The sequence below is a fragment of the Penicillium nucicola genome (assembly GCF_028828085.1).
Source record: "Penicillium nucicola strain IBT 29836 chromosome Unknown utg000001l, whole genome shotgun sequence".
NCBI classification, from domain to species: Eukaryota; Fungi; Ascomycota; class Eurotiomycetes; order Eurotiales; family Aspergillaceae; genus Penicillium; species Penicillium nucicola.
This window is the reverse complement of record NW_026643125.1, coordinates 4321852-4345976: the sequence shown is the minus strand read 5'-3', so window position 1 is coordinate 4345976 and position 24125 is coordinate 4321852. Positions and strand designations below refer to the sequence as shown.

At 49.7% G+C, this 24125-nt stretch overlaps 6 protein-coding genes across 6 annotated transcripts; 3 read left to right on the top strand and 3 right to left on the bottom strand.

Moving 5' to 3' along the window:
- Window positions 1-395: 395 nt before the first annotated feature.
- On the bottom strand, window positions 396-2434 carry N7511_001635 (T6SS phospholipase effector Tle1-like catalytic domain-containing protein; the record flags this gene model as incomplete). The annotated part of the gene is made up of 2 exons (XM_057124060.1): window positions 396-1642; window positions 1699-2434. 2 exons carry the CDS (start codon window positions 2432-2434, stop codon window positions 396-398), a joined length of 1983 nt encoding a protein of 660 aa, XP_056989793.1.
- A 692-nt stretch (window positions 2435-3126) lies between these two features.
- On the bottom strand, window positions 3127-4458 carry N7511_001634 (uncharacterized protein; the record flags this gene model as incomplete). The annotated part of the gene is made up of 5 exons (XM_057124059.1): window positions 3127-3530; window positions 3581-3645; window positions 3695-4086; window positions 4141-4248; window positions 4297-4458. The coding sequence occupies 5 exons, from the start codon at window positions 4456-4458 to the stop codon at window positions 3127-3129; spliced, it is 1131 nt and encodes a 376-aa protein (XP_056989792.1).
- Window positions 4459-6267: 1809 nt separating this feature from the next.
- On the top strand, window positions 6268-8280 carry N7511_001633 (uncharacterized protein; the record flags this gene model as incomplete). The annotated part of the gene is made up of 3 exons (XM_057124058.1): window positions 6268-6381; window positions 6425-6547; window positions 6646-8280. 3 exons carry the CDS (start codon window positions 6268-6270, stop codon window positions 8278-8280), a joined length of 1872 nt encoding a protein of 623 aa, XP_056989791.1.
- Window positions 8281-8873: 593 nt separating this feature from the next.
- On the top strand, window positions 8874-10920 carry N7511_001632 (aminotransferase-like domain-containing protein; the record flags this gene model as incomplete). The annotated part of the gene is made up of 8 exons (XM_057124057.1): window positions 8874-9044; window positions 9124-9160; window positions 9244-9275; window positions 9331-9373; window positions 9426-9593; window positions 9651-9727; window positions 9777-10601; window positions 10663-10920. 8 exons carry the CDS (start codon window positions 8874-8876, stop codon window positions 10918-10920), a joined length of 1611 nt encoding a protein of 536 aa, XP_056989790.1.
- Window positions 10921-11320: 400 nt separating this feature from the next.
- Window positions 11321-21080, bottom strand: N7511_001631 (uncharacterized protein; the record flags this gene model as incomplete). Its single annotated transcript, XM_057124056.1, has 5 exons — window positions 11321-14167; window positions 14211-16600; window positions 16660-20885; window positions 20932-20967; window positions 21025-21080. 5 exons carry the CDS (start codon window positions 21078-21080, stop codon window positions 11321-11323), a joined length of 9555 nt encoding a protein of 3184 aa, XP_056989789.1.
- A 240-nt stretch (window positions 21081-21320) lies between these two features.
- On the top strand, window positions 21321-23442 carry N7511_001630 (OSTA/TMEM184 family protein; the record flags this gene model as incomplete). The annotated part of the gene is made up of 7 exons (XM_057124055.1): window positions 21321-21418; window positions 21508-21525; window positions 21578-21631; window positions 21692-21779; window positions 21834-22844; window positions 22896-23245; window positions 23313-23442. The coding sequence occupies 7 exons, from the start codon at window positions 21321-21323 to the stop codon at window positions 23440-23442; spliced, it is 1749 nt and encodes a 582-aa protein (XP_056989788.1).
- Between the last annotated feature and the right edge of the window lie 683 nt (window positions 23443-24125).

The following is a 24125-nucleotide window of genomic DNA, read 5'->3' as shown; positions in this document are numbered from 1 at the left end:
ATGACGTCGATCTTGTCCTTTTATATGAAATCCACTGAAAATCCACTAATAATCCACTGGAAGTCGACTGGAACTCGAGAATTGTGATGCCTAAAAGACGCCCGTTCAGCCCTGTGGACTCAATAGGGCTGGCGACGTCATCCGGCAAATGCGCCCCACAAAGCTTGTTTTTCTCCGCCGAAACAGGATTGCGACGGCTTTTTATAGCTGGAAGCCTTGCTCTACTGTATCTGTATGTATTCCTGCTGAGAGGGCCTGGGAATAAGCACTCTCTGACAGGCCAGACTCTTGCTATCAAGGTTGAAACCATGGAAATCATTCAAATAAGCATTAAATTGGGAAATATCCATAACAGTACAAGCCATCCATATACTGGCTATAAGTTCAACACCAGATTACCCCCTTGCCACGGTTTCCTCGATCAAGATCTCCTCAGAAGTCATGGAGAAGCCTTTGCTCTGAAAGTTGGAAGACTGGAACCCCCACTGCTGCTGGAAACCATTCGGCTGGAAACCATGCTGCTCAGAGTCAATCGGCTTGAATCCTCCTTGAGAGAACGGTGGCCGACTTGGAACATCAACGCAGGATGTCTCCACCTTGATTCCCACAACCGCATCCAATTCTGTGGCGACATACGTCCGAGCCTCTTCGCCGGCAATCGCCAGTCTCTCGTAAGAATCTACTCCACCAAGGTGCCACTCCCGTAACGGTCTGCCCACAGCGCCGATCTGGTACTCAAAGCAGGGCTGCTTGTTACCATGCTCGTCCTTGTAGCTCGATGGGTAGCGGCTATACTCCTTGCTACCAACCGGGTTGTAGTCCTTCTTCATGATATGCTTTCGGAATCCCACAACGGGATGGATAAACTCGCAAGTATCACCGACCGGCTGGTTGTTTTCGTCCAGAATATCGTAGTTTCCGGGGGTACGTCGCAGAGACCCATTCAGGTAGTACAGAGTCTCGAAACTATCTTCCAGATGGCCGGTTCCCCAGCCATACTTGCGGAATTCTGGGGTAGTCTTGGCGGCGGTTGCGAAGGGATGTCTGATGGACGAAGCGACTGCCGACGCATTGCGTCCGGCCCATGATCCCCAGGACTCATTTTCGAGGGGATTCACGGCGATGGCTTTGATGTCCGCATTTCGTTCCTTTCTTTCAATTTTGAGGTATTCCTCGTTCAAGAATAGGAAGGGCTTGATCTGGTCCAGCATCCAGGAGAAGGTGATGTTGGACATCTCTTCCATATCACCCTGTTTCTTGAGGGTTGAGTCGGAGCCACCGCCGATGTGGATGTGGTATCCCGGGAACCAAACCTGCTTCAGTGTGCGAGGGTGAATTTGGTGGTTCATGTCGTCCTGCAGCCGCAACAGTTTGCGGAAATGATCGTTCATGACTCTTGCCGCCTTGTTGAGGTCGCATGCAGCCTGGTTGACAGCCGCGTCGGTGGCCTTGCCGCTCGACTTGAGCTTTTTGGCTTGTTCCAACTGTTTCCTCCATTCAGCCGCTGCAGCATCGATTGCTCGCTTCTGTTGTTCAATTTGGGTCATATCGGCATCGCCAAACTTGGGGAGATACCACAGCGTAGGCGAAAAGGCCTCGCGGTGTTCATCCAGGGCTAAAGCCTGGAAAGCGTGTTTGACATCTGAAAGGACAGAGTTAGTATTCCGTTCAGTTATGGCTTCAGAAAAGGCCTCTTACTTGCTGAAAGGGTCACATTCTGCCACCCAGAGTCATCTCCTCCCGACAAAAAGCCCGTTGGGAATTTCATACCCAGCACTGCAGGCATTCCAATAGCCCCGACAGTGTCATAAACACCCACAACCTCCACAATGCGGGAGCCATCTTGGGCCCAGTCGCTATTGCTGCGCTCTACCCATTTGAATTTCTTGCCATTAGCGCCCTGTTTCTCATCGGCCTTGCCTTCAATCCACTCGAACCAGGCATCACTGCCATAGAATGGCTCCTTCTTCAACGGTCGACCCTTGTAGGCATCCCACAGATCAGGGAAACGATTGAGATCCTTCTTGTCGCAGATACCGACATCAGAAATCAGTCCAGCAATGGTCCGAGCCGTAAACGCTCCTCGTGAGAACCCAAAGCACATGATCTGATCGCCAGGGTGATAGTTCATGACGCAGAAGTTGTATGCTTCGATGACATTGCCTTCGAGTCCCTGGCCGATGGCTCCTTCAATCTTCTTACCGATGGCAAGGGAAGTAGTGCCGACTCCAGAATCATACCAGACAATCTGCTGCCACGCCTCTCCTGTCGCATCTTGACCAAAGCCGTTCAAGGCGCGACACAGGCGAGTGACATTGGAAGGGACGTTCTTCTTGCCGGACACCGAGGACTGCCATGTCCCATCGCAGCAGAGGATGATACGTTTAGGAACACGAGGCACTTTGACAAAGTCATGCTCACGACACAGCGACATGATTGCAAGCAACAAATGAAGAAAATAAGAGGAATTGTAGAAATGTCTCTCTCTCTCCCTGCCCTGCCAACAGCCCGACAACAACCCTCTATTTAACCAACCCTCCACCTCTCCAAATACCATCCAGACAAGGCTGAGCTGACCACGATATCTCGCTCTGAATGATCACATTCGCACTCTCGACGAAGCTATCGTGTTCTAGCCCGCCCCGTGCGCGAACACCAACGCCACACTCGGCAGTCTAAGCCTAAAACAGGCCATTCAGCTTCTCCCCCGTCCACACTTGTCTTCAGCTGCGATAGAGGCAGTGCGCAAACCCGGCGTGCCTGACTGTGCATAAGGCCAGTGACGCGCCAATCAGGGCTGGCTGTCACTTGGTTTCCTTAGGCGTCCGCGCCCCACGCCCCGTATTCATTTTGCAGAAATAAGCGAAAGCGAGGCTTAGGGGTTTCGGGAAGGCCGCTAGCTTGGTTTTTTTGTTTTTTTTTTCTGGAAGAGGGGGCTAGATAAGGATACTCTGGGCAGGGCTGGCTATGGCTATGGAGTGAATGGTGGAGTTTTGTTACAGTTGACACTTTGTCCAGGCGAAATCCGGGGGAGCGAACCACACCACTGGGTAATTCTGCCAGTCTCTTCGACTATCTAACGCCATGGGATTGTGCATGTGAAATTTTGGAATGGGATGTGGAATTCTATTTCGGTCGCTCCGTAACAATCTGCTCGAATGTCTTCTGGATAGTAACCTGATTCCGGGAAGGCGTCAAGGTAAGCTCTGAATACAAAGGCTCCTCACTACTATGACTAGCAAGAGTAAAATGCTGTCTTCGCGGCGATGAGACAGTAATAATGATACTTTTGCTGTCGTCGGGATCCAGATCAGGACGCCAGTAACTCGGGTCATGGCTGCTGCCCAGCTTGAGACTGGATAATGGGTATTTGTATTGGCGGGAATGGCTTGGGCCAGGCGGATTTCGGTTGTAGGTCCTTGTTCCATCTAGAAGCCAGCGGAAAAGAGGTCGGAGGGTGATGAGGCTGCCTGCTGTAATCCCGAGGCCTGTTTCGATGACGGACCAGATTGCCACTTGGAAGGTTGAGTCTGAAGGCGTGTTAATTTGATATTGAGAAGGGCGTTGGGGGACAACATACGGAGGAAGTTTTTGTCGGCGTAAAAGTGTAGAAAGGGGATGCGGATCATGACGGCGACACTGGCGCTGGGCAATGTGAGCGATTGGCGTTTGATAGAGATGAAACACCACTTACAGGGCACCCAAGCTGAGAATTCCTCCAACAGCAAGCTTGGTCCTGCGGTTCATTTGGAGATTCCAGACCAGGAAGGCAGGGAGAATTCCAAGAGTCAGATCACACAATATAGTGAGAGAGCTGTAAAGATAGGCAATGTCCAACAGGATCGACAACGGTAGGCAGCTTCCTGTGCTATCTTGATCGACTTGATGCCAGAAGTAGCCGATGGGTTGGCAATCGAAGAGTAAAACGAGCCAGAACATGAGCCCAATCGAGATTACAGTACCAATTAAGCCCCAAAGGATGATACGATGGGATTTTTGGATCGTCAGGCGAAGGAGAGCCAGTGCAATCGATATTTTAGCGACTGAGGCAGCCCAGATATAGATCATTTGGCCGAGCCACCACCACTACGGCGGACAAGTTAGTAGTCTGGGGAGATTCACGGGGTGTGGAAATCTTACCAGCAGAGCTTTCTTGTAGGTCACAGTGCTTGTAAAGTCCTCCGAGGAGTGACCAATTCCATTCATCGATCCTATAATGCAACAGATGTTCAACAAGATGAAGAGCGCCTATCAAGCCGTCAGCAAGCAACCTTCATCCGGATCACAGTGACTGACCAGCGCTGCAACCATCAAACCATCATCCCACCCAAACGCACGAACAATCCTTAGTCGAACAAAACTCCTCAATGAGACCACCAACACGGAAATCGACATCATAACAATCGACACGACGAAGATCGCCAGACTCCGACCGACGAGGGGCATCGCGGGACCCATTTTGTAGTGGGGGGAGTATGGAGACAACTCGAATAGATCTGATGCGCCAAAAACTCAGGGATATCGCCCAACTAACATCCTCCTAGAGACAACGAGGACCGCATTCAGCGAGAATTGGAGACAGGGGGCCAAAACCAAGCACACCAGGACATGACGGCTCATATAGCGTTTCCCAGATCCAACCGGGAAACGCCAAAGATCAGAGCCACATGGCCGTGGAGCCTCAAGATCCGAGCCGCGAGCTGGAGATAGCAGAGACGACGGCACTAGCCCTAAGTGAGCCCAACCCCGGGCGCCAGTCTCACCCCAGAGCCAATCACACCTGTGCCTTGGCGAGCGATGGCATTGGGGTGACTCTTGCCGAGATCGCGTGGACTTTTTTAAATTGCGGTTACATGAAGCTCGAGATCCGATCGGGCCTTTAGTATTTGTATCGTGGATGGTGCTGTGGTGCCGTGCATAGTGGCTCCATTTTTGAGCCGATCCCTTTGATGTTTGCGTTGGGCTTTATGTAAGGGTCTCGTAACAAGGAATTTTCTAGAAGAAGGGTCCATACAGACCATGTCTTTCACAATTTTGAAACAGTCTGTAGTATTGTCATCTGTCTTATCCTCTTGAAACGGCAGAAAAATGCGACCAAATCCAGGCACGCTGGACTGGGGGCGTTTTCCAAACTAGGTTAGATTAAGAAACTAAGTCAAATTAACCAAGTCTCCGGAGATCATGACTTGAAGTGACTGATGAAAGAAAAAGTAGCCAGTGATTACATCAACCTAGCGTGTTGTTTGCTATCGCGACGAAGCATCAATTCACCGAGAGACCTCGATCTTGGTATCGAAGTGCACTACTTGGAAATCATTTATTTTGCGTTCTCGTACCTGACTGATTTCGGAGATATTAAAGCGCTTCACGACACTATGCTATCATGACGAGTGCCTATAAGGTCATGTCTGCAGTTGGATCTGTGGCTGCATTCGACCCGTCAGGAAATACGATCGCGCACATTGAAGCCAGTGCCTCATTTGAAGAGTGCCCTATGGTCTATGCTAATATCGACACAATGACATTCAACACTTCCCACAGGTACAGCATCGACGGCCAATTGTCGTGGGGCATCTTGCAGCAAGCACACTGTGAACGGTCATTACGTCCACACCGTCAGGGTAGAGGGCTCGTTGGTTCCACACAATGAGGTGTGTCTTGGTAAGAAACTGCGGCTTGAATATTTAATAGTGATGGCAATTACAGTTGACCCTAAGACACATGAAGTTTATGATCTCTATCGTTGGTAAGCTACTATGTGCCCTGGCATTAATATAGATCTGGATAATTCTATCATTAGTCTAGTCTATACAACTGTTTAGATAGAACTCACGTATACTAGAAACGTATTTGATCAATTTTGATTTACAATCGCTTTTAAGCTATTCCTTACACTCCGCTATATCAATGCATCGTCCTGATCTTAACATAAGCTCGGAGACTGATTCCCGACCATTTGAAAATCAACTACCCCTCGTTGACGGCAGAACAAAGATGGCCATAGCAAGCTCCAAAATGATGACCAAATGCTTCGGACATACTTTCCTGCAAAATCTATAACCGAGAAATACATTATTCTAAGCCAGTCGGCGTTGCTTCGAGTCCCCACGTCTCCTCATCGGAGTTGTGGCCGAGATCCAGTTCCGCGTCCCCATTGCAGTTGATCAACGTCCCATCGTAGATATATCTTCTTTCTTCGCTGCTCAACTTCTGTCGAAATCTGAGCAGTGATTCACCTTGACAGCTTGAATTTGATAGAGGACCAATATGTACGAGCTCTGTCCCTGCCATACAGAAATCGTCATCCTTACTTACAGGGAACAGGGTTTATACAGCATCTTTCGCTTTCTTCGAAGCCCTATGGGAGGTAAAATACAACAAGTAAATCCTCTTTACCTCACCAAAAATAACACATATACTACAGGGCGGCGTCAGCCATGTCTTCGTCAACCTGGGATCCGACCATCCCTCCATCCTCGAAGCAATGGTAAAAGGCCAAAAAGAAAAGAAAGACCAATTTCCTACGATAATCACCTGTCCCAATGAAGTGCGTCAAATCATTGCCAAACTGGCCCTACAATATGAGTCTAGCTGCATGTCAGCGGAGATAGACCCCACGAAACAACGGCATTAACAACTGTATAGATGGTCGCGCTCTCCATGGCCGACGGCTACGCTCGCCTCACCGGAAAACCCCAGGCAGTAATTGTCCACGTCGACGTTGGCACGCAAGGACTAGGAGCAGCCGTGCACAACGCCTCATGCGGACGCGCACCGGTTCTGATCTTTGCCGGTCTGTCGCCGTACACGATTGAGGGTGAGATGCGAGGATCTCGCACAGAATATATTCATTGGATTCAAGATGTCCCGGACCAGAAGCAGATTGTCTCGCAGTATTGCCGATACTCCGGTGAGATTAAGACTGGCAAGAACATCAAACAAATGGTGAATCGGGCTTTGCAGTTTGCCACGAGTGACCCCCAAGGCCCTGTTTACCTTGTTGGGGCTCGAGAGGTGATGGAAGAGGACATTGAGCCGTATCAGTTGAGTCAAAATGTCTGGGGTCCTGTTTCTCCGGCCGCATTGCCAAGTTCTGGTGTTGAGATGATTGCGACTGAGCTTGCGGTTGCGAAGCGGCCCCTTGTTATTGCTGGTTATAGTGGACGGAAGGCTCAAGCGGTTATTGAGCTGGTGACGTTGGCGAATAACTTCAAGGGAATCCGGGTGCTTGATACTGGCGGTAGTGATATGTGTTTTCCAGCTGATCACCCAGGCTGGTTGGGATTGAGATATCCTGGACATGAGGCCGTCAAAACGGCAGACTTAATTATTGTGATTGACTGTGATGTACCGTGGGTTCCAACACAGTTCAAGCCGTCACCATCGGCAAAGATTATTCACATCGATGTCGACCCTCTGAAGCAGCAGATCCCGGTCTTCTATATCCATTCCATGGCGACATTCCGTGCCGACTCTTCTACAGCATTGAAGCAGATCAATGACCATGTTGCTGCGCAGGGGTCTCTGCAGAGGTTCATTGCATCAACGGAGAATACCACTTTGGGGCAACTTCGAGATAAAGAATACTCCAAGCGCCGACAGGAGATCGCCGATTTGGCCATCGTCCCTGAGGGTGGTGATGGAGCCTCCTTGAACATCAATTATCTCATGGCACAGGTCCGCCAGGGTGTCCCAACCGACACGATCTGGGCCATCGAATCTGTAACCAATACCCACTGGGTTGCAGATCAAGTCTCAGCTACCCTACCTCAATCCTGGATCAACTGCGGAGGCGGCGGACTAGGCTGGTCAGGCGGTGGTGCACTAGGCATCAAGCTAGCCAGTGATGTGCAGCACGGCGGGCCAGGGAAGGGCAAGTTCGTCTGTCAAGTTGTTGGAGATGGCACGTTCCTTTTTTCGGTCCCTGGGTCAGTGTACTGGATTGCGCGTCGCTATGGGATCCCCATTTTGACCATAGTCTTGAACAATAAGGGCTGGAATGCCCCTCGGCGAAGTATGCTTCTTGTTCATCCCGAGGGTGACGGTTCCCGCGCTACCAACGAAGATCTCAATATCTCCTTTGCCCCTACACCTGATTATCCTGGCATCGCTACTGCTGCGGCGGGTGGTGAGGTTTGGGGTGGTCGTGCAGCCACTGTTGCTGAGCTTGCCCAGAAGCTCCCTGAGGCTATCCAGAGTGTTTTGAGTGGGAAGTCAGCAGTGCTGGAAGCACAACTGGACGGCACCACAGGAAAATATGTGGAAAGCTCCAAGCTTTGATTAATGAGTTGCTTCGTATAGCCCTGCAGACAAGCCAATATAGTGGGAGTTGTATAGTTCAAAGCTTATCGCGCCGATGCCGGCGATAGCCTTATCTACACGCGGGGCTTGTTTTGGTATTCCCGTATTATTGCCCAATTTACCACCAAACTTCCGACATGTATTGTAAGATGAAAACCACGCAAGAGCCCCGCGCCCTATAGTTGACACGCACTTAGTGACATTTAGTTGCATTTAAGGGAAGTTTAACTATATCCAATGTTTCTCCGAGTACTCCGCCGTTAGATAACAGAATCTTATACTCCGTAGCCTTATTCATCATCTCCAACGGACTCATCGGAGTGTTCGGAGAATGAGTCATGTGCCGGAGTGGATAACAAGATAAAAAGAAGCCGAGATCAGTTCCGCGGATGTCGCCAATTCTTTGCCTCCTTTGACACTGCAATTGTTTTGATCCTCGAGCCCTTCAGCTCCGTCCTCGCACGCAATAGCACGACACTCCGACGTTCGCGCGCTAAACTACCCTCCGCTACTGTCGCACATAAATATAAATCGCCGATTCCGCTCTCGACAATCACACCGCTCCGGCCACAATGAGTCCCCCAGCATCTCTCGATGTCGACCTCGTGGGCGTCACGGATACCTCTGCCGTCCCTGTCCCCGATCCCTTGACCGTCAATGGCATTCCTGCATGGAGAGCGAAGACGGCCAAGGTGCCCACTGGCGTGGCTGCGGCATGCAACAGTGATATGTTCAAGAGCCCGGTATGATATCTTCGAATTGGATGGGGGTCGGAGTGAGAGAGATCTGACCAGAAGGCTGATTTGTGTTTTGGGATATTAGATCTGCTATACCAAGCCCAAGGCTAAGCGTTTCGATCGTAAGTCTATATACCCCGATCAGATATTGAACTGCATATTTTGATCAATTACAGTAGTTCAGACATACTAACTCCATTATTAGACCGTTTCTCCCTCGAGGCTAAGTCTCGCAAGGTGTGCACGCGGAACTGGGTAGCTGAAAATCACTATTGCTAATCTCCTTCCACAGGCGTCTACTCTGAAGACTGCCGCTCAGTACCTGAAGAACCCTGGTGAGAAAGACAAATTATCCTGACATAGCCTAAATACTAAGTATCATTCTAGGTCTTATCTCTCTTGGCGGTGGTCTCCCCTCGCCTGAATACTTCCCCTTCGAGCACTTTGATATGAAGGTCCCCACTGCCCCCGGGTTCTCCCCCGAGGCTACTCGCGAGTCTGGCACCGTGCTGCATGCTGGAAAGCATGATATTAAAGAGGGAAGCAGCACATACGGTGCGTTATGTTGAAATCTACGTCAAGACTTTGTCCAGGGCTGATTTCATGCTATAGATCTGGAAATTGCGCTTAACTACGGGCAAGCCACCGGTGCTGCGCCTCTGCTTCGCTTTGTCACTGAGCACACCGAAGTAGGTCTATTGCCTTTTATGAATACTATGGCAATGCTAATATAAGTAGCTCATCCACAGACCTCCCTACTCCGACTGGCAGTGCACATTGACAGCCGGTAGCACCTATGCCTGGGATACCACTCTGCGCCTGCTCTGCGAGCGCGGCGACTACATTATTATGGAAGAGTACACATTCGCTAGCGCAGCCGAGACCGCATTCCCCTTAGGCCTGAAGGCTGTAGGCGTCGCCATGGACGAGCAAGGTCTCCTCCCCGAGTCCATGGACGACATTCTCAGCAACTGGGACGAAAAGGCCCGTGGTGCCCGCAAGCCATTCGTTTTGTACACCATTCCAACAGGTCAGAACCCCACCGGCGCCACCCAGTCCGCCGAGCGCCGTCGCGCCGTCTACAAGGTCGCTCAAAAGCACGACGTCATCATCGTTGAGGATGAGCCCTACTACTTCCTGCAGATGCAGCCATACGTCGGCGAGGACGCCCAGTCCGTACCCCCTCCCGCCACCCACGAAGACTTCATCGACTCTCTTACTCCCTCATACCTCAGCATGGATGTTGATGGCCGTGTCGTCCGTCTTGAATCCTTCTCCAAGGTCATCTCGCCCGGCTCGCGAGTTGGCTGGATCGTCGCCTCGGACCAGATCATCGAACGCTTCATTCGTAACTTCGAGACTTCTTCGCAGAACCCTAGTGGAATTGCTCAGATTGCTCTCTTCAAGCTCCTGGACGAACACTGGGGTCATTCCGGATACCTTGATTGGTTGATTAACCTGCGCATGTCGTACACTGCTCGTCGTGACTCCCTCGTTCACGCTTGTGAGAAGCATCTGCCCCGTGAGATTGCCCACTGGGTTGCCCCCGCCGCAGGCATGTTTGTAAGTTTCACATCTCCTTCCCATGGCCGTTTCAGTATAGGAATACTAACACCCTACACAGCACTGGATTGAAGTCGACTGGCACAAGCACCCTGGCCTCAAGGCCGGTAAGACCCACGCCCAGATCGAAGAAGAGATCTTCCTGTCCTCCGTCGAGGCAGGTGTTCTTCTTTCCCGCGGTAGCTGGTTCAAGCCGGACCACGATACTGTCGAGGAGAAGATGTTCTTCCGGGCGACATTTGCCGCCGCTTCATCGGAGAAGATCGACGAGGCTATTTCTCGCTTCGCTGGATCTCTCCGGGCTCAGTTCGGTCTGTGAATCCAATGTGATTGTACAAACGAATTGGTGAGCTGTCTATGATTTTGACGAATCTCTCCATGTGACAAGGGTGCATTTAGTTTTGAGCTTCTAGATACTAGACTTGCAGTTTTCAAAATGGGGCTTTGGTAGTTCCATTCGAAGGTGCCTTTGGTTGCATTTCGGAATGTATTGAATTTTTCTCAAGTTTGGGATTTAAAGCTACGAATTTTCTGCCATCACAAGGATTCCCCGGAGACGACGTAAAAAAATGTATGATTCATTGATGTAATGCCATGCAAATGTACAAAACGAATATGGTATCAGGCAACATTAACGACAAGGGATAATAATACAAAAAGAAGGACCCAAGAACTGTCAAATCACAGAAACCGGACCCAAAAGATCAAGGACCAAGAGGTCAAGCCCCGAGAATCTTCCCATAAGCATCCTCAACCTCCTTCGCAATCTCCAACAACGTAACAATAATGATCTGATGCGTGACATTGGGCAACTTATCCCTCTGCAACCCAATCCACTCCAAAGGTGGCGTAGCCTCACCCATATCCCTCAACTGCGGTGTCTCAATAACAGGCGGCTCAAGGGCAGTGTAGGTATACTTAGATTGCGGCACGTTGACAACAGCCGTAATCTTCTCCTGCTGCTCTGAACTATCACCACCACCCTCAGCACCGCCACTACCAGGCCCACCAGTAATGCGCACAGCAGAAGGAGGGAGCGGCTTGCCAAGTCTTGTAGCGAGCGCGCGTGAATGCGTGTCCCACATATCGCGGATGAAGCTGATGCGAGAGTAATTCCAGCCGACATCCACTTTCCCTTCGAATGTGCTGCGGAAGATGTATTCGATTTCGTGCGAGCCCGGGGTTTGCCAGGTTTCCATGCCTGCGACAAGACTGGGTACTTTGAGGATTGTTCCGCCTCGAGAGGCGGCGGCTCGTTCGGCGATTTCATCGACGGAGAGTTCGTCTAGCTGGGCGGATGTCGGTCTTGTGATGCCTGATAGAGCAACGCGAAGTTGGCCGAGTGTGAGGCCCAAGGCGCTGTGGATTTTGCCCGCTTCTAGGGAAACAGAGAATCGGGCCTCAGCGTTGTAAGCTTCTACCTTGAAAATTTGGTTGTCGAAGAAGGTGCTTGGGAAAGCGCCAACATTGACGTGATGAATGTTGACTACTACACATGTGTGTAGGGAGATCGGTGCTTTCTCTGGTTGGCTGTCGAGTTGCTTTACGAGTTCTTTCGTGCCGACTTCAGGGCTTTCTGTTAGAACAGAAGACTTCCGCCGGAGGTAGCGTTCTACTTCGCGGAGGGATGACTGGTAGGCCGCTTGGACGTCTTGAATTAGGCGCTGCCAGGCCTGGAAGAGAGCCAGGGTTTGAGATGCTGTGAGAGACGTGCAGAATAACTGGACTTTATCTCCTTCCAGGATACTGAAAAGGCGTTGGCTCTGTTCGCCGGATGTGTCTCGAACGTTATACATCAGGAAGTTGAACCTGGCAATATGGGCGACTAGGAATGGTTGGTAGTCAAATGAGACGTTGGCTTGGAGGTGATGGAAGGCAAGCGAAGCTTGAATTAACGGTGTCTGTCCATCTTCTCGGGAGTCCTTAGGCCATTCGATTGAGGTATGCACCTTCAGGTTTCCAAGCTCGACGATTCCACTCATTCGGCCCTTGCTCTCAATCGAAACAGAGCCAAAATTGACACACATGTTCTGCTCGTTGTCGGATGTCTTGCTAGTAGATACCCACAGGTCCTTAATGCCGAACTGTGCTTTGCCCAAAGTCGAGCCCAGATCCAGTTGGATTTGAACTTTTTCAATGGCGATAGTGGTGTTCCAGGGAAATGCAGATGCTGAAGCAACTTGCTGGTATCGCTGAACGATGTAGGGTTGTGCTTCAGACGACTCTGGCGGGGAGGTTGGATTTGAGGGTTCATCGTTGGACGGGAACCAGATCTCTTGGAAGAGAAGTGAGTCCTGGACTTGTTTGGCGTTGACTGCAACCTTCATTGGGCTCACTCGCAATATAGCTGACATTCCGCTCATCCGGCCAAGATGCTTGCTGTTCATCAACGACAAAACCATTGACCTGACCTCAAAGCTTGCGGTTGATTCATTAGAATAGACGTGTTTCACAGAGGCGGAGAGACCATTGAATGCCAATGATAGCGCAAGGAATCGGCCGTGCTCTTCTGACAAGACCGTGTTGACAGTCACGTAGACACTGTCAAATCGTGCAGTGGCTGCGACCCTTGCAATGGGTTGACAACTCAAACTGAATTCCTGCTTGCAGAACAGCAATCCCAAGTTTACCCTACATCTGCCAAGAATACTGGTTGGGTCTTCACCACCGAATGGCGCCTCTTGGATCAACTTCTGTGGCTGCAACCTCGCGGCTGCAGATGGCCTACGAGGCCGGGTCTGCTGGTCTCCCATGATCTCTTTTACGGTGGCGGTCATTTGCTTTACCAGAGGGACAAGAGTGGGATGCAATGTGTTTGTAGATGGGTCAACCTTCAACTCAGCATTGAGTACTGGATCATCGGTACCATTATCCTCAAACTGCACCTTCAGAGCCACTCCAGGGGCCTGGAGTGTTGCAGTGGTTGCCTTATCACCTTGGACATATTCTCCATATTTCGCGTCAGAGAGTCGGCTGCCCTTCCATGTGGCTGCAAGCAATGTTTGGTGATCATGACCAAGCTTGCCTTGAAGTGTAACAGTAGCACCGGCAAAATCGACATCAATGAGGAGAGACCGTAATCTTCTTTTGCCAAACAAATTGCGGTCTTTGTTCGTATCAGCGTTTTCAGGGGACGCTGCTCTGGTTGCCCATACAGTCTTTCCTTCTCGAAGGGCTTCGCTCGCTGTGGCAATGGAATCTCGCAACATGCTAGCCGGAATGATGAACTCTGAGGTCGTACGAATATCAAGGGATTTACCAGCTGCCTGGAAAGCAAGCCACAGCTCTTTTCCTTTGGATGAGTACGCCACGTTAAATACCAACTCAGGCATAAGCGCGGAGTTAAGCGACCGTTTCCCTCTGTCTGCCCCATATGGAACCATCTGAAGATGCATGTTTTCGATACGGAGTTTGGCTGCATTCTTCTTCTTGTTCGACAATTCAACTTGCTGGATGGAGAAGACCAAGTCCTCTGGATTTCGATCGGGCTTGTTGTGCACGACAGCCATATTCCAAGCGATTTGAATGTGTTGGAATTGAAGGGAGTAAAGGGCATTGAGAAAGGCCTCCGGGGTGTGAATCATCGTTAAGCTGAATCTCCGGGCAAACAGCAATGCCATCTTTGGCGTCGTGATTACGATGTCTCAACTTCCTAAGACGCTTGACTTCATGCGAAAGGTCCAACGTCTTAATGCGCTCTTGTGTATAGACTGCGATGTCGACAACGAGGGCTGCTGTCTCAGCAAATAGCTCAATATCAAATCTATCACTGGTAAAATGGTATGATCTTGTGACTTCTCCATTTTCGCGGACTGCGGATGTTCCTTGGAGTTTTACACCAGCACAGAATCCTCCATATGGCAGACTCTTTGAATGCTCTTGTCTTCGAATTTCAAAGTTGATTTGAGATGCGTCAATGTTGAACTCGGGATACACCATGGCGTAGCCCCTGTCAAGGCCATTTTGAAGTCGCATTCGCATCATACCGAGACTGAAGATCATTTCCGCGGCATAGTCCTTGCTTTTCAGGCCAGGTGCACAGGCATGAATCTCAAATCCAGCCATTGTGAGACGGCACTTGTAAAGAACCTCCTGGCCGTCGGATACTGGCTTTTGTTCAGGTTTTGCTGGTGACTTCTGTAAGGAAAGTACTTCATCCAAGTGCGATTGAAGGACGTCCACGTTTTGTTTGAGATCCGATATCAAGTGGGAAATATCAGGTCCTGTTAGAACGGCCAAGAGACTGCGCACAGCGCTCGCTTCCAGACGAATAAGTTCAATGGTGACATCAACCTCAACTTCCTTGCGGCTCGACAAGAGGTTTGCAAGTACTCGACCGTTGACTGGGGGAATCTCCATTTTCGACAGGGCATGGAATCTGTCTCCTTCCCCAGACATGAACATATGGGTATTCTTCTTCACATCAAAGTCAATCTCAATCTTGGAGGCTTTCGTTGGCATCACCGAGATCCGAGCAACGTCGCCAGAAACAAGATATGCCAAGGATGGTAGTAAACTAAAGTTCAATCGATAATCTTCCAAAAACATTGCCACATGGAAAGTGTCATGGGTTGGCTTATTTGGTACCAAACCTTCGTCGCGTTGCGACTCGGACTTGGGAAGTTTGACGCTATTCATGAGTTGCCGAATGTACCTGACCTCGTCGGCTATGAGTCTGTCGGCCGTATGCGCCAAGCTGACTGGATCTTCTTTCATGTCATATCGAAGCTTCCTGCAGGAAGCAGCGATCTTCCAGTGTCGATTACACTCGCTGACGTTTTCTTCTGATGCAAGAGAGAAGTACATGTATGGATCGGCAATCCTGGAAAGCATCAAAGTGGTAGATTGACTTTGGAGCTCCGAGGAGCATGCTTCGGCATTGAATAGAAGAGTGAGATCCTCTTGTTTTGATTGGGCTGCATCAAGGGATCGGTGAACAATCGAGGCTCGCAGTCCTTTTGATACCAACGCGAGCTTAACATTGACTCCATCAAGTGTGATGGAGCCGAAATCAGTTCCAAACATGAGTTGGAATTCAGTTGGCTTCTCATCCGGGGCCTCATGGCTGGCTGTATGTGGTTGCGCAGACTCAAGTGTGATGTTTGACATCACCTTCATCACACCCTCCACAAGGTCTAATATCTCCCATCTCAGCCTCAGAGCTGCAGAGCCGCAGTACGACTGCAAAGTGATGATTTTCTTGTGTATCTCCTTATTCTCATCATGCACAATCTTATCCGGAACAAGAGACGCGAGAGTTGACAAATTCTCCACAATAAAATCACTTTCTCTGGGACCAGGATCCATAGAAAATCGGAATGTTTTGATTGTGGACGAAAGGAACATTGGAGGCTCCGTAGCCTTTCCTCGATGTTCACAATGCGGCCAGACGCGACGCATGACATAACTTTTCGCAACATGGGCAAGATCCCAGGCCCGCCAGTGATCAAAGCCAGTCAAGACCGTTGACTTGGCATTCTCTGGGCAAGAGACGCAGCCGCTCAAGAATTTCTGCTCCAATGCACGCTTGTGGTGAATAGGCAAGCTTTTGTAGATGTTGCGGAAGCGAGAAATGATTTTCCACGAGTCATGCTGTCGCAAATGCGTCGAAGCAACTCTGAGCACGTAAGAGATGCGAGCAAGGAAGATGGGATCCGGTACATTGACGGAAGATTGTGTCAGAGAAAAGATGAGGTACTGCAGACGCATTTTGCTGGATGTTGAAACTTGCTGGAAAGACGACGCCACCGAATCAAACATCGTTGTGGCTCGGCGAACGAGGAATGCTAAACGCTCCACGGACTTCGCTGAAGTGACCGTATTAAACATTCGCATCTGGAGATTGGAGCGGATATCGGGCGTTGTTACCGCCCAGAAATTCAAGTTTTCTAAACAAGAACTGAACTCAGCTTTCTCATGGAAAGTATCCACCCGACTACCCTCCACTGTAATCGATAGGTGGTCTGCTGCTGCATTGACAGTGATATCCTGCTTGACACCTTCAAGCAGATCTCCCTTTGACGTTGCACCGTTTTCCTGAACTCAGTCCGCAGATGACGAAGCTCGATGCTGTACTCGTCTTGAAACTCGATTCTCTTGTTGTTCGGAGATTCTGACGTATCCACAAGACGCAGCTGTATTGCGGGAACTCGTAGAGACACGGCCGTGGAGTTCTTCGGCTTGCTCATAGCTTTGTCATAGCCAACAATGTCTGATATGACATCTTTTTGAAGCGAATCAATAATTCTGACAGGATGTTTTGGTTCCAATCCCTCCAGCAAGGAAGCCAGACTTGTAAGAAATTTGGGTGTGCAGAAACCTCGGATACCAAGCGGGAGGTCGCATGCGAGGTTGGTATATGTCGTGTTATCGTCATCAAAAGTAAGGAACACAGACTTAGGATTTACAGCTGCGTCGTCAATGGCTGAGCTATTGTGGTCATTGACAAAGGGCAGTGGAAGCTCTGATGTATCCAGTCGGATCTTATGGCAAAAGAACAGCGGCATTAGCCATGGGTTCCCATCTCTTGCTACAGATGATGAGACTGCAGTATCCCGAGAGCCTAGCTGCGTTCCATCCCTTGATCTGCTGGTATGTGAGGCCCAGCTTGCTTCCCGTGAAGGCAGAAAAGGTCGTGGTTTGAAGCTCGGCTCAGAAGCAGCTCGGAGGCTATTTGCAGTGTGTATTCTGACACTTTTGAGGCTTGATACTTCTGATTCAACGAGGAAACTCTTGGCACTTCCATTATGATGGGCCCTAGAAGCTTCCCGATATGACGGTGTTTTGAGCGAACGGGGCTTGTTATGTATAGGCTCCGGCATGGACGGTATTTCCATTGTTGGGGGGAACACATCATCGTCGGGAATTGTTGAGGCCGGTCCAGTCTCTTCCCAATCAGAAAGTAACCATTGCGCTCTATGGGTTCGTTGGTCATGGGTCTTGATGTGCTCTTGCTGAAGCCGACGACTTTCTGCAATGTCAGATTTGCGCAATGCCATCTTTACCCCAATGGTCATTTGGATGAGACCTATGGGAGCAACTGTTTTTCCCGCTGATGAATTGGATTGAGTTGCTTGTCGACGGTCGATGGCAGCAATTGAGACGTCTGGGACGAGAAGATTCATGCGTTTTGAAAACTTGGTATTTGCCCAGTCATTGAAGTTTACGTTTAATGGCTGTGTGCTCAGAATGACAGCCACTTGGTCCAGAAGCACTGAAATGTGAATGGCGTCAATCTTGGCTCGCAAGAAGGTCACATCATAGAGAATCTCGGGAAAAAGTGTCGGCAGAGCATTCTCCTCATTGTCAAAAGAGAAATCAAAGCTTTTCAACGACGATCCTAGACAGGCCAGAAATTCTGTGGAGCACTCTCCAATGATTTTGCCAACTTCAAAATCCCAATTACAGACGTAGGTTGGCTCAAGGGGTGGCAAACCAAACAGGCGGTGGCCATAGACTGAGACACCATCGATGAATAGTTGCGTTCCAGAAATTGTTGATGAACCGTCGGAATTCATGGAATGCAAATCAAGTTTCAGCGGGCTGATAGAAAATTGCAAGTCCATATAATAGTTTGTGAACCGCAAATCAACTTCGAGAGACGCAGCATTCAGTCCAGTGCATGTTGATGAGTTATAGATATTCACAGGGAGCAAAGCACATGGGGTATCCACTGTAACGCGAACCAGAATGTCCATATCATTTGACTTTCGGTTTGGATTGATGCCGGTAGGGTTCGACGGAGTTTCATCGGCGTAGATCAGTTCTTGGTATTCTTCCAAGGTCTTAAAATGCATCTCTTCGCCGAAGTAATTCTCTCGGATTGTCATGAAGCTCTTGATCAAGAACCCAAAAAGGTATAGCCGAGGGGACTTTCCATCAATGTTGAGCACCAAGGTATCAGTCAATTCCGGTGAGGTCTCTGAGAAATAGTTGTAGGAGCCATCAATGAACAGGCCTTGAAGAGTAGCCATGGACTTTTGGGGTAGGAACTCGTGTAGAGTGTCCCACAAAGGAGTCTCATAGTCTACTCCGCCGTCTTCGAGGTTGACCCTAAACTCGATTGCATTTTGATCAGGTTGATATTTGTTCAATGGAATCATGACATTGGACGTCAGACGATTACCCTTGATCACAATAAATCGATTGTCTTCCAGGTCTGAAGGATTGCTGATAATATTTCGGTCATTCACATTGATGTACAGCTGGAAGTTGGTGAAGTTGACATCCAGATTGTAGATGAAAGGCACAAATGTGTAGTAATCCGAAGGCGGGCCTGATGCCCAATCGCTCACAAGATCAGTGAGAAGGAAAATATGATCACGGAGAAGAAATAGCTGCAGATCTTCACTCTCAACGGTGAACTTCCAAGAGCGAAGACTGTTCCAGGAGAGTGGATTGGATAGATCACAAGTGACCAGTTGCCGTGGGCATTGCCAAAGCAAGCCATGATTAATGCTAGATGAGAGCCTCGAGTCTCGCAAGTCCAGAGAGAGTTCGTTCCGAAATCCTAGACTTGAAGCCACCATATCCATGGTGTATTTGATGGTAGAGTCAGGCGCAACTGAGAGTGAAAGCCACCCAAACGGGCGTATATCAGGTCCAATATGGCCTTTTTCTCCGTCGTTTGTACGCGAATTTTTTCTGTCGTTTCGCTTCTTGGTTCTTGGTGCGCCTCCAATGGCATCAGCGCGACCCTTCCATTGCCAATCTTTGGATGGCTCTCGAGTGGGGATTCGCAGGGTTAACTCTTCGTTGATCTCAATTCGAAATATGAAAGCCGTGCTCTGACGCAAAACACCAAGCGCCAACTGCTCTGCCGGTTCGGCGCTGCGGTAGAAGTTCGGGAAGAAGACATTTTGTAGCCCAATGCGCTCCCTGTCAGCCCATGGACCGTAATTCAGTGTGCCTCCATCAAGCTTGAGGTCAATCCCCCATTCAGGAGGAAGACCACAATTAATGTTTTGATCCACTGGATCTGAATGACATTGTTCAGCGGAATTTGGGCGCTGGAGGCTGACTCGGCCTGGAATATCCCAGAAGTAAATTATAGTCAAACTAGGGCTATCCAAGATGGTGGAAAACCGGGCATATTCCACTGAGCCCCATTTCTCATGATCGTTTTCATCGGCTGCGTCCAAATATCGTGAAAGACCAGTCCAACGAACGTCAGGAAACTCCGCCTGGCTTCTTGGCATGCTGTCGGTATTTCTGCTGTTGTGATGAAACGATTCGACAGATGTTTGGAAATAAGGAACAAGGTCACGGATGCTATGCCACACTTTGCGCCTTTGGAAATGGTAGTTGAAAATTCTTTGTCGCTTCTTTTTCGATTCGGGCTCATCGTCGTGCACGGCACCTATAGCTCTTGCAGTTGCAGGCTGATTTTGTTTGAAATCGGGGTTCGGCCGCATCTGAACTACTGGGTGATTAAGCTTAAATGAAAACACTTGTCGGTATAGATCCAGCGGGCCCGAACTGCAAGCATCAATGGTACCCGTCGCAGTATCGAAGGTTGTGGTCAAAACAGATCGGGTTTGCTCGTTTGCAAGAACGATGGCACCTTTTTTGCATTCCAACTTGATTGGAAGGAGTTCAAGCATGGTCGACACCGGTGTAGATAGCTCTGACTCGGGCATAGTGGACTTTTGAGAAGACCTTCCTCCCTTATCACTCATGCTTCGTTCCGACATGGTTTTGAAGGTGGATTTATTACCAGGCGCTTGTTGGAAATCAAGGTTATTTCCAGTACCGTGGTCGTCCGCTGTTGCGCGTGATCCTGGAGGGTTTGAATGATTGTCCAAATCAACATTATTGGGCGAGTAGCCAAATCCAGCCAGAATACTTTCATACGCTGGAGTTCGATTGTATACAAACCATTCAAGGCCATATGCTTTGATCGTTATCCGACAAGGTAGCTCGGTTGTCTTTCCCCTGCCACCCTGCTCTTCGAGGCTCTCGTCTTCCGCGCCAGCTTGCGCGGAGCCTGCATGTCCTTTGCTGGCCGGACCGTGAAGTCCAGTTTTACGGCGGGCTCCAGTCAAATCGTTTCTCTCCACGGTGCGTGCCCAATAGCGCCATGTTATGAATCCTCCGTGAATGAATATTGTCTCGTTCACACCATGGTATCGAATGCCCTTGAAGAATATTCGTCCTCCAAGTAATGATACCTGTAGCGCGTTTATATCGACATATGCTCGGTAATAGTGCCAGGTGTATGCTCGAATGGCGTAGGAAAGGAGAGTCGCGAAGAGCCGGTTGAAGTAGAGCAAGAAGAACAACGCACTAAACGATCAGTATCACCCCACTGAACAAATGGCGTAAAACTTACAGAATTCCAGACACGCTTAGTTCAAGCAAGAAGAACCTAAGTCGGTCAGTATGCTAGCCATGCTCGCTGCAAGTCCGCTGCATGTCGACGCACCAATTGAAGCTCGGATCCGGGGTCAAAAAGGTCGAGGTCAAGCTTGTACTGGCCATGTCTCTTCGCCATGGACGCGCAATATGCGCGAATAAGCCTCAATCAAATCATCGCCATCCAAAATGGCTGTGTTGCGAATGTCGCAAGGTGAAGATGTGTCGGGCGGTGTCGAAGATCGTCATCCCTCCTCATTCCAGACCCAACATTTCTCCAACTCCCTGCACACCATGTTTTGCCCCACGGAATGAGATTCTACGTTGGCAGTACACGACTATAGATCGTGTTTGTCTCTTTAAATCATGACTGCTGCCGGTGGAGGAACAGGCTCCAGCCTGGCTCGCGCGATCATCATCGTCGCTGGTGTCTCGGCTTTGGTTTCCTCGCTCTTATCCTTTGTGTGAGTTCTCTGGCATTCGAAAGAGAGAGAGAGAGAAAGAGATCATGATTGTTATAGACTCTTGGGCTAACTTTGATTCCGATGCGCAGCTCTATCTGGTTCCAAACGTACGAGCTTCCACCACCCCGTCACACGACTCTAGGCTTACGATATATCTAGCAAAAACTACCGCAAACCACTCCTCCAGCGCTATGTAGTTCGCATATTACTGATGTGAGTACTGTCCTAGACATACAGCTCAGGGGTGATATGGTTCATGCTGACCACGCTTAGGGTCCCGATTTATGCGGCATCATCATGGACGAGTATTGTGTCACTCAAGGCAGCTCAATTCCTCGATCCTATCCGTGACATCTATGAGGTACATAGTATCTTGACCATGTCTTGGGGCAACTCATGCTAACGAGTGACTCAGGCATTTACCATTTACACCTTCTTCCAGCTCCTTATCAACTTCCTCGGGGGCGAGCGTGCCTTGATCATCATGGCCCATGGCCGGCCTCCTATCTCACATGCCTGGCCTCTGAACCATTTTCTCCCAAAGATCGACGTATCAGATCCCCATACCTTCCTCGCTGTCAAGCGCGGGATCCTGCAATATGCTTGGTTGAAGCCCATTCTAGCTATTGTCTCCATCGTGATGAAAGCGACAGACACATACCAAGAGGGCTATATCGGACTAAGCTCGGGGTATCTCTGGACAGGTATTGTGTATAATGTCAGCGTCACCATCAGTCTCTACTCACTCGCCATGTTCTGGGTCTGTCTGCACGACGACCTGATGCCATTCCGCCCGATTCCCAAATTCCTCTGCATCAAGCTCATTATCTTTGCATCTTATTGGCAAGGTTTCTTCTTGTCCATTCTGCAGTGGCTGGGTGCACTAGGCGGCGTTGCTGGATATACTCCAGACAATCTTGCTGCAGCAATTCAGGACACTCTTATCTGTTTTGAGATGCCGTTCTTTGCCATTGCCCATTGGTATGCCTTTTCGTGGCATGACTATGCAGACCCCACCATTTCGGCTGCACGTTTGCCTGTGAAATTCGCACTGCGTGATTCGTTCGGTGTTCTGGATCTGATCGAGGACACCAAGATGACCCTCCGTGGTGACAATTATGAATACCGACTCTTTGACTCGGGCGATAACGTCGTTCCGCATGCGGAGTCTGGATCACGGGTCAAGCGAGTCATGGACGGCATGAGATACGAGCGAGGAGGCAAAGCGAAATATTGGATCCCCAAACCGGGTGAAATCAACAGTCGAACGCCTCTGCTTAGCGGAGAATCCAGTGAGCGTAGAACTCGAAGCAGTCAAAGTTCTAGGGAAAGATTCCGGCCTGTCAATGATATCGAAACTCAAATGGATGAAGAGGATGAACACCTGTTCGTTAACGCCCGAGCTTTGGAATTCGGTGACTGGAATGTAAGTTTGCGCCATCTAACCCGTCGTGATTGTGATTTTGACCAAAAACAGTATCCGGTAATCACCGCCAACGAGGTGTCAGGCGACCAGCGGTTACCGCCCTCGAGAAGCTATCAAGAATCAAGCCGAGGTGGAGATGTCAAAAAGGCTCGCAAGCACAGAAAGGGCCGGGCGTCAGGCGGCGAGAGCCGACGAAGCCCAAAGCCCAGACCTAGTTCGAGCGCTAGCTCAAGTACCCCTGGTCCCTTGCAGCGCGAGGCCAGCTCCACCAGCACAAACACGCGAGAGAGCCAGCTGGTGGACCTTGTGGTGGAGAATCGAGAGGCTGAGGAGGAAGACCGAGCTCAGGTACAGCGGGAGCTTGGTTCAGTGCATGCCGAACCTGAAACCCGACGTTATTCGTAAGATGAACCCATTGGCTGAGAGATGAAGAAAAGCGCATGAGCTAACCCTAGTCTTAACTTCTAGACGGCCCTCCGGAGAGCCAATCGAAGAAGAAGCTGAAACGGACCCAGCAGAGTCTAATCACGACCGTGAAGATCGGTCAAAGGCCTGGGTCTATGATGGACTGGAGCAAGACAATGTCTGGGACAAATAAGCCGTGGTCTATTCTATGATCTCAGGGAATATCTCTAATTTGGGTCTGGTAATAGACCTTTAACGTACATACGCATCTTCACGAACCGAATTTACCTTTCTCATGACCTACCACAGGGGACCACCAGCCCTTTTTTCCCCTCGATCTTCCTATGATCTAGATGATTAACACAATAGGTTCGAAAATGTGTGACAATATATGAAACACAAAAGGCCCAAGTAGGGCGACATACAGTACAGTAGATGTTGGAAGCAAAGGAATGGACCCAGCCTGAATAAAATGACTAAGACAATTGCATTCGCATATTCACATGCACAATTCCAACTATTTCAAATCTTCAGCAGAATCAACCAAGACATGCAATTTCCGTAAGCGCCCAACTCTCATCACCCGTCAGGATGGACGTGATAAGCAGATGTGACCACTCCACCGCACACCAACGAATGACAGCGTCACAACCAACTCCACGGGCGATGATCGGTGGAGCTAAGAGCTTTGGCGCCAGGATGACTTTCTTTCCTGGGATTAGGCCCATGTCCCTAGTGGCGCTATGGTGTGTACCTGGTCGAGTTTGGTAAGGCGCTCACATTCTGACAAGGCCGTACATAAAGACCCAAGGTGGGGGGGGGGAGGCGTCTCTCTTTGTCTTTCTTCTGTTCTGTGTCTGTGTTTCGTCGCCTAGA